Here is a 10,305-nt window from a genome sequence, read left to right as displayed (position 1 = left end):
CATTATTTTATCGTATATACATTATATTATTACGTCTTTGAAAAGAAAATTTTTATGCATATGACATCACATGTTGTATGATTATGTGGCGAGGTTTGAGGCGCCACAGTTGCAGTCTGCTATTCGGCGCTCGTTCTGTTAGTTTCAGTCTGCTTAGTATGATTTTTCAGTTTAAAGTTGGTTTAACTGATGACGTGTCAAACTTACTATTCGATTGATCAGTTTTACTTATTTAAGCATCATGTTCAGTTCTAACTGATAGTCTAGTTGACTTTACTGATTGGTCATAGGATGTCAATGGGGCGGGTATAGGGCAGATATGGCTAAACCCAAGACCCGTCCCATGAAGAAAACTTTGACTCATTACTCGCCTCACCCCGGTTAAATATTCTTCGGACCCGCCCCACCTCGAATACGAAACGGGGTCGGGTAGATCCGTGAGACCCATGACACCCAAATTTTTTTTAAATAAAAACAGTAATCTTTCTTCTCACATGACTGAATTATGAAACAGACAAGCATCTAAATACAACACAATAGAAAATTGATTCATGTTTTCGACCACACTTAATAATAACAAACAAAGTATTTTCACGACATAAAGAATTATATAAAAAAAGAGTTACTAGCTCTCCAAAAAAATCTTGACATCCCCAAAAATAAGTCATAACATAACTTAAACAAATCAATATAAAATCAGCGAGTAGGCAATATTTCAAACACATTCTTTGGGATCATCTTCTTCTTCATCAAGAATGGTGAGACAAATTGGTAAACTACTTGAAAAATTAACTACAAAATTAAAGAGACAGAGAAAGCACATTGAAAAAATAAAACTGTAATTTAAAAGTGTAAAAAAATGTAATTTAAAGATAGAAAGTACAATAACAAAATAAAACTGTGATTTATTTACCTTTCACCTCACCCCACAACCATCTTCGCGAGTACATCAATGTGTCCAAAGTCTTTGGATTAAGCCTACTAAGACGACGACTAACTATTCTTCCACTATTGCTAAAAGCAGATTCAAATACGACAGTTGACATAGGAATAACTAAGACAGTTATGGTTGAGGTGAGCTACTAAAAAACGAAAATTAATAAAACTAAAACTCTAGAGTATTTATATCAACATATATGGGGCGAGTATTATAGGACCCATGACCCGTCCCATACCCGGACGAGTCTGAAAAATTGGACCTGAGACCCGTCCCATGACCCATTTAGTATGCCCAAACCCACCCCATACGCAATGGTCCATTGCGGGTCTGGGTAAAACTCGAACCCATTGACATCCTTAATTATTTGGTCAGTCGTAACTGATAGTTCAGTTTGCTTTACTGATTCAGTTACCTTTGTTCAGTTTGAATTACTTCAGTTGAATGGTTTCAGTTTAGCTGATCAGTTCTCCAAACTTCGATATTTTTTTTGTCAAACTCCAAAACCTTTAATTCTAACAATATGTTAGCAAATTCGAAGTCGAGATAAGTGAGAACTCTTTATCCTTAAGACGAAATTTCCCCGCGCATGGTTCTCTCGGGATATGAAAATCGTCTTCCAAGATATGACTTCTAACTTTTGATAATAGCACTATTACTCACAAATTCATAACCAGAAAATGAAGCAAATTCCCTTTTGAGAAGAAATAAAAAGAAGAATTTCAAAATTAACATAAATTTTTTTTGTTTGATCATCTCAAAGTTAATATTATATTGTGTCTCATTGTGTTAATTAATTCAGATGAATTGATAATTAAGTCACAAATCTAAAAAAATATGACCAATAAACATTTTGATGACAAAAATACATGAAAACTCGTAGCTCTTGGTAAACAGCGTCGTTTGACGCCTAGGTGTTGCTTAACGAATGGCTAGGCGCCTCCCTCACAGCCCTTGAAAATTCTAGAGCATAGATGGATTGTTTAGACGCCTCCTAAGCATATAGAACAATCTGTTTCAAGTTTCATACACTTCTTAACTTAATTTTCATTCATTAAATTTTAAATTTATCCAATAATATATGGAGTCCATGCTTTTTTATATGGATCCATATTTGACGATTATTGTCTATCGTTGGACCTATCATTAGGATAATGAACTAATGCCCTAGTTGAAACTAAATTATTTTTAAACCAAACAATTATCAATAAGAACGAACCCGTGAACAAATTTATAATAACTGAAACTAAAACTAATTATTAAATTTAAGCATAACCCTTATAAACTAAAACTAATTATTAAATTTAAGCAAATTAATACAAGGAATATAATATAGATATTATTGTTCACTAAATTTAAAATAAATTTTCAATTTAACAACTAATCAGTACATCTTCAAATTAATAAAATTTTATGATTCAATATTATTAGGGATGTAAACGAACCAAACCGTTTGTGAGCTATTCGAAACTCGATTCGATAAAAGCTCATTTGAGCTCATTTAATGAGGCTCGTTAAGATAAACAAACCAAACTCAAGCTTTACAGTATTCGGTTCGTTAGCTCGTGAACATGTTCGTTGGTAAGTTCACTAGTAATCTTTTAGATGAAAAATATAATAGTTTTGATATTTGATTTATTGATTTTGCATATTATTTATGAAATATATAGAAAAATCTATTAAATTTATTTATTATAATAAATTTACAAATTTTAATAAGAATAATATATTTTTCTTTAAATATATAATTTAATTTTTAATTAATTTAATGAAAATTTAAATGTATAATCCATATTTATTAAGTTTGTTTAGGCTCGATAAAGGCTTGAATAAGCTCGTGAGCCATGCATATATTCGTTAAATAAAGCTCGAGCTCGGCTCGATTATAAACGAACCAAGCTCAAACATTCAAGAGTTCGGCTCGTTTTGACTCGATTACATCCCTAAATATTATTAAAGTTACAACTATTATATATATTAAAATATATTAAAATCTTATAATATATGTCCAAGTTTGTGGAGTAGATAAGAGTTTGACAAATAATCAGAAGTTCGATCATCTCCGACAACAATATCTCGGGTCAACTTATCACTCAAGGCTTGCACAATATGATTTATCTAACTAATATGATTTACAAGCTATTATGTCTGTAGTTTACCTACAATCGTGATTTGCAGGTTATTGTTTTACTTTAAAGATTTATCAAAAATATTGCGAGTTTTTATGTCATAAAAAATTAATATAATAATCACAATAAATGTTTTTGGTATATTATTTTCCATTATTAAAAAAAATGCCGAGCTAAATGCTGTGTTCTTTTTGGTCCTTGAAACCCTAACATACTTTTCATCTTTCCAACAGCAACCACCACCATGTCAGCCGAAACGGACAGCGGCCAGGAGGCGCTTCACCGGCTGAAGTCAATCGATCCGCCGCTTTATCTCACTGCATCTCCGGAGCTTTCCAAGACTGCTCGATTAGCCTCGCAATATCTATTTTCCTCTCTCAATCCCTTTGCTCCTAAATCTCCATTTACTCATCTGTTGACAGAAGGATTCGACGCGGAGCAGATTTGGCAGCAAATTGATCTTCAATCTCAACCCTTGATTTCCTCGCTCCGCCGCCAAGTCAGAAACTTCGAGAAGAATCCACTGGAAATTGAAAAACAATTCAATTTGGATAAACGTAGTGGAAAAACACAGCATACTGTGAGAAAGGATACGGAAAATAAGGCACGTGAAGATGTAGAAAGTGAAAGAGAGGATTTTGATGATGATGATGATGATGAAGGCGAGGAAGATGGTTTTGAGAATGAGGACGAAGAAGATGATGAAGATGGAGATATGGAGAACGAAGAGGTAAACAATGTGAATGGGGTGGAGGATAGGTTTTTGAAGATTAACGAATTGGAGGAGTACTTGGAGGAAGATGAGGCCAGAGAGTACGGCTTAAAGAAGGGGGAAAAGGGTAAAAAGAAGAAGAGAGGTGAATTAATGGATGATGATGAAGAGGGTGAAGGAGGGGAGGATGAAGATGAAGGCGACGACGAAGAGGTAGGAGTTGTAGTAGGATGTGTTTGGGAAATTTATGAGGCTATTACAGATTGCTAAACGAGCTTTTGTTGGCTGCTACTAATGTTATTTGACACGATTAGATAGAAATGGGTAATTGAGCTGATGTTTTTCTTTGTGTGTGTATGTTTTATCTCAGCTTGGACTTTTGGAGCTTGACGACGAAGATGACGATGATGAGAACAAGATGGAAAATGCAAGGTGTGACTATCTCCCTTCATATTCTTGCAGTGTCACGCTCTCTTTTTTCCTCTATTTTATACGGCAGCCTGGAAGTTATATGCGTAAATTAAGGATTGACTTGAAAAAAGAAAGGAATTAGAAGCCTACTAATTGATTGTGATTCAAAACTTTTAATTAAGAACTTGTAGTTGTATGAGGGCATGCATTTGTGCTCAATGAAGTCATACTACGTAGCATGTTGACATTGATAATTTTTACATTTTTTCCTTCAACTTATGAGGAGAACTTTAAGTTGGCATATCTTTTATGTTTGTTGACTTAGATATGAGGACTTTTTTGGCCGTAAAGGAACTGGTCAGAAGAAAAAATCTACAGGTCATGGTGTTTTACAGGGCTCGGATATGGGTGATGAACCTATCCATGGTGATGAAGATCTGGTAATCCTCATTCTCTAAATATTTCCCTTTCGCGTATGTGCATGGTCAAGAAAAGAAAAGAAATTTACTGATGATTGATGTTCTGCAAACATCAATTTCTATTCATTGATGTTCTCAATCTTTCTTTTTTCTGTTTTGATGTGCTGCAGAAGAAACAAAATTTTTCTACCCATGAAAAAGAGCAACAGAATCTCCGTGTACAAATCGAAAACATGGAGAAAGCAAACTTAGAACCCAAAACCTGGACAATGCAGGGAGAGGTGACACAATCTATTTCTAAAAAACTTTAGCTGATTGTTTTGGTGTGTGATGAGTTCTGTGGTTTCAGATCACCGCCGCTAAAAGACCAAAAAATAGTGCATTGGAAGTTGATCTAGATTTTGAGCACAACGTGAGGCCTGCGCCTGTAATCACAGAAGAGTTCACTGCATCTATTGAAGAAATGATTCAGAAGCGTGTCCTTGAGGTAAAATCAACTTTATTTAGTGTACAAAATTTCATTTCCTATATGTATTTAGGGGCACTGGGAGCGGCAGTGTTTTCCTTGTTTTGTTATCTCTCTTAGTAATAGTCTTGTCAGTAGGAGCTCTGTTGTTAAGAAGTCATTCTGGTAAGGGGATCATAGCGTCAGAAACAGAAAAGGCTTCTAACATTCACGTATCCAACCTCTCAATAACATAAGTGTGGAATCTGAATAGTTTAGAAGAGGCACGTGGGTTTTCTTTTACTTGTCTATTTACTGGATGAAGTCAGTGGTTACATTTTTGTATCAAAACCACCTCATTAATATCCTTTGTCAAGCTGGGCTGGGGACGGTGTTGTGCATCGTTCTTCATTTTTATGTCTTCCACGAGATGTTTTGCCCTTTTCAATTTGACAAATTGTTATAAATCGAACTTTATATCTCACACTTACACTTGCTGTAATTTTTTAATAATAAGATTTAATTCTGATCATGTTCTCTATCTCTATTGTTTCGTCTTTTCATACTGGATGAGCATCATTTCTGGTACAATGTATAGGCCCGATTTGACGATGTGCAGAAGCCTCCTGATTTACTCCACAAGGCACCTAGGGAAAAAAGGGAACTGGTAATTGCCAACCCTTTTATTAGTATTGCCATTCCAGTTTAATTTAATCTGAACTATATGAAATTTACATTAAAAAAATCGATTTTATAATTGCAGGATGAGAATAAGAGCACAAAGGGACTTGCTGAAGTTTACGAGGCGAGTGTTATCTTTTGCGAACTTGACGGCTTATCTTTTACCTTATGCGTTATTAATTTCTTTTTCAATGTTAGAGAGATTGTATTCTGATCTGTTGACTGCATGATTACTTTTTTATTTTGTGCTTCCATATTTTACCGGAGTTTCTAAACAACTTTGTTCCTCTGACTTTTATGCAGGATGAATATGCTCAGAAGACGGGTCTGGTGTCAATGGCGCTGTCATTTTCTGATGAGCAAAAGAAAGAAGTGTGTCTTTAATTTCTCCTATCTTGTTCCATTTGTTGCTCGCCATTTTTTTTCCACATTCATTGTTTAACACAGTATTCCAACTTGCTGCACCTATGACTTAGGTTGATATAGTGGCTTCGAACTTTGTCATTTTCCTTTTTGCTGCACTATATGGATAATTATTTCCCTTCTTTCATCGAAGACTTACACCTTTCCATGGCCTCAGGCAACCATGCTATTCAAGAAACTGTGCTTGAAGTTGGATGCTTTATCTCATTTCAATTTCACTCCAAAACCGGTACTCCTCGAACATTTAGACAACAAAATTTTCCCATGTTTAAGCCTCTTTTTGAATGTTGATTGTATTTTAATAACATGAACAGGTTATTGAGGATATGTCAATACAAGTAAATGTGCCTGCCCTTGCAATGGAAGAGGTAAATTTTCGGTCTTCAGATTTTCTTTTTTTGCATTAATAGACATATCCAGCAAATCACTTAGCCACATGTTTTTTGTTGCAGATTGCTCCACTGGCAGTGTCTGATGCAGCTATGCTTGCTCCAGAAGAAGTGTTCGCTGGCAAAGGGGACATTAAAGACGAAACGGAACTAACAAAGGCTGATAGGAAGAGGAGAAGAGCGAATAAAAAAAGAAGATTTAAAGGTGAAACAGCGACTTGATTATCTCACTTGAGTTGATAGTGGACTTCATGCAGCTCACATACTCCAATGTAATCCTGTCTTTTTGGAAAAAAATTGACTCTGTTCAATCTATAACAGCTAGATCAACAAAACAGATGACCATGAAGAAACCGCAAAGCACGTCTGTGAACGGAGATGATGGTATTTTTCTGATTATTTTGATTAATTTTACATATATTTGTATGATTGTTATGGAGCTTGTGATTAAGTACTCATTGTCACTGCTGCTTCATTAAATGACAGGCAATGAAGACAAGTAAATGAGTTATTGGATTTCTAGGAGTGTTTCGTTACCCTCCATTAGCTATGGTTGCCTTTGACTAGAATATCATTCACCAGAGCATAGATAACCGAGGAAAAATCGATGGTAAGTAGAACAAAGTTTGAGGTTTTGGTGATTCGGGAGACTGATGAAAAGGATGCGGGCGGTATTTGTCGTATGTTCCGATGGCGATATTTGTCTTATGCTCAGCCACCATCCGCTTAACATGTTTATACTGCTGCCAGTTATGATTTTTGATGGGCTAATTTTTTTCCCCCGAACATTCCTTGAGAAATTTACACATTCATACATTGAGTTTGAGAAGTTAATACTAAATGAGATGTCTTGTAGTACAAAATGAAAATTTCACTATTATTTATTCTATTTTACGTAAGTAAAATACTATATATACAATGAGATACAAATTGGGTTACAAAATACATTTGAAATGTCAAAATAATTTTGCATTTTATTTGAAAAACTCATTTCAAATGCATTTTTAACTTGATGTGTAACTTCTATTGTATATGTAACATTTTATTTAGTCTATCTTGTGACATTGCTGATTGGAGACAACTCTTTATTAACTCAACTTAGATAAGCTTTTTTCTGTTGATGCTGCTATTATTGATATGATTAACAAATATTAGAAGAATATAATTGTTTGAGAATAAATTATTCAGTTTTGTCAAATGTTGTAGACATATCAATTGCTCTTTTTTCATATGTTAAATAGAATCTTATGATCATCATATCCGAATACAATTCATCATCATTAATATCTGAATGTCCATCGTGACTCAAAAATTGTTGAAGCTCCATACAAGAATTTATTAATCTAGTTAAAGGTTCACTCTTTACATTTTCCAAACTGAACAAATACCCAAACTTCTACTGATATTATTTAAATTGTTTAAACCGGACTTAAAAGAAAAGATCATGAATAGAAAAAAATCAAATTGGTCTTCTTTTTATTAATATTAGGTCTTTTTTTTTTCAATGGTCACCAACATATATGATAAAAAAATGGCCTCCTCTAAGGCCGAGCCATGAGGTGGTGGCCTCCTTGGTCTCATAGAAGGTCCAGTCCTGCCGATATCTTCACATGCCCTAAGAGGCATAATCTTTATGTCGACCGTTGTACTGCACTTTATGCTATCCTTGGGGTCTAAGAATGATAAAAGAGATTCTAACAAACGTCACTGCTTTAGGGATTTTAGTGATGACAATCAATGCTAATGTTTGGATGCAACTTATAGAGCTGGAGAGTTTGAGAATCGCCAGTCAAGAGTTGTTTTGCTAGCTGATATTGATTTTCTTGCATGTTTCGCTTCTTGCATTAGTTTTTTCAGCTATCATGGTTCCTACCACAAAACGGTTTGTCTGAGTCAAAGTACCAAGATGGGAAAGCAATTGGTGAGGATGGGGAAACATATGATGGAATTAGAGGGCATGAGAAAAATATTGGGAGATTGTAGAAATAGGCAGTCCCCGATTCGTGGCAACGCGTTCTGTAGTTTCCATTGCTTCAAGTGCAATATGTTTTCTGGTTGCATGGTGATTATGACTTTTTGGGATTGAAAGCCATAAGCAGATTTTACCAAAACTCTACAATTGCATATGGAGGCTTAGTACCGTTGATTTATATTTTCCAGTTGTCTGGAGTGGGTTGGCACAATGTCTGCTGTGACGAAATGGCTCTTTTTTTTCCAAGCGGAGTGCTCAAAGACTACAGGTAGAATTGGTTAAAGCAGGTGAACATCAAGTCAATAAAGCTCAGTCAATTTGTGGTTTGAGCTTTATTGACTCTTATGTAAAAACAATTTTTATTTTAATAATATTTTATGGTTTTATATAATCATGAAAATTATTTTATATATATACTCAAGCAACCTGTATAAATAAAGCCCTTAAATATATAATAGATAGCATGAGATCTGCTTTGTAACATAAATCATGAAACTCATTAAGAATAGTACCGTATATTGTAAACAAGTTCCTAATTGAATCAACCGCCTAAAATAAGGATAAACATCGCTTGAGATTGAGACTAGCATCTGTGATGTAAAAGTCATGTGTTTAATTGGTAAGATCACCTAAATACCCGTTTATATAAGATGAGTGATCTAATGATACACTGAGCAACTTTCCATCAAACTTTCCAAGTAGTTATCAATTATCAATGAAATAGTTTGCGGTTATGGTTGTACACCATTAGTCATTTGATTCGGGACAACATGAAGGCTATGTGTACTAGCACCGCACTTTGACTCATTTACAGACTCCATTGAAGTCATCAACCGGCGAAGTTGGGTATAATTTTGAAATACATAGCAGTCAATGCATTGTAGTTAGAGATTCACTGTTTATCTATGGGTGAAGATATCATATGTGATCTGATGAGTTAATAGTACAAATAATATCTGGTCAGAGTAAGACATGTTCACTTTGGAAAGGTATTTTCTCAGTTGCACATACCATGTCACTGCTATTACTCAATGATATATCATATCGTTATCGAATTCATTTGCAACTCGCGATATACCGGTGGTTGTAGATTCAATAGGGATATATATACGAGTTGAAGGGACCACACTATATTCTAACCATATAAATTAAGGTTCTTGAAGACACTATCAGTGATATCTAGGAGATCATGAGACGATGCTACAAAATGCTCTTACATTCTCTCACTTGGTCTACGTCTTTCAAATGAATTGAATAATCATCCGAAATTAAGAAATAATGTTACGATCGTTTGGGTGTTTGAAAGTGTTTAAAAGAGGGGTTGAATAAACGTTTAACAATTTTCACAACTTTTGTATGAATGAATCAGTTTACTGATAAACTGAATTTGCGAATCTTGTTGTCAATATCAATCAGTTAACTAATAAAAGTGCAGAAATAACTGAAAGACAGATTGAATAAAATTGACAATAAAGAACACAAGATTTGTGGATGTTCGGAGACTTCAAATGCTCCTACGTCACCCTTCTATCTCAAAGATATGATATTTACTAAAAGACTTTAATTAATTACAGCAACTGTAATAACCCATTTCAGTTTGGACTTAACACTGCCAAACTGAAACTCTTAGTATCTTTACAACTTTTTATCAATACGCAACTGATATGTTTCCTAAGCACAACTGATCTAAACAGATCGAATAAGATAACGAGTGCTTATGTTGGTGCTCAAAATATAGCCTTAATGCTATGAATAAATCTGATGAGTGTGATCTTCTTGTAACTGAT

General features: G+C 34.5%; 1 protein-coding gene across 2 annotated transcripts; it reads left to right on the top strand.

Annotated features, from left to right (window-relative positions):
- Nucleotides 1-3,230: 3,230 nt before the first annotated feature.
- Nucleotides 3,231-7,595, top strand: LOC142549115 (M phase phosphoprotein 10-like). 2 transcript variants are annotated; one of them, XM_075657891.1, is made up of 13 exons: nucleotides 3,231-3,991; nucleotides 4,149-4,210; nucleotides 4,515-4,629; nucleotides 4,782-4,889; nucleotides 4,958-5,095; nucleotides 5,652-5,720; nucleotides 5,817-5,858; nucleotides 6,038-6,106; nucleotides 6,315-6,386; nucleotides 6,472-6,525; nucleotides 6,610-6,751; nucleotides 6,868-6,930; nucleotides 7,033-7,595. In XM_075657891.1, exons 1-13 carry the CDS (start codon nucleotides 3,311-3,313, stop codon nucleotides 7,047-7,049), a joined length of 1,632 nt encoding a protein of 543 aa, XP_075514006.1. In that variant the 5' UTR covers nucleotides 3,231-3,310; the 3' UTR covers nucleotides 7,050-7,595. The 2 variants fall into 2 exon arrangements, with proteins under 2 accessions (XP_075514006.1, XP_075514005.1); XM_075657890.1 differs by having other exon boundaries at nucleotides 4,779-4,889.
- Nucleotides 7,596-10,305: the final 2,710 nt, after the last annotated feature.

The sequence above is a fragment of the Primulina tabacum genome, chromosome 6, assembly GCF_025594145.1.
Source record: "Primulina tabacum isolate GXHZ01 chromosome 6, ASM2559414v2, whole genome shotgun sequence".
Classification (NCBI taxonomy): domain Eukaryota; kingdom Viridiplantae; phylum Streptophyta; class Magnoliopsida; order Lamiales; family Gesneriaceae; genus Primulina; species Primulina tabacum.
The sequence above is the reverse complement of the archived record's forward strand: the minus strand, read 5'-3'. Positions and strand labels throughout refer to the sequence as shown.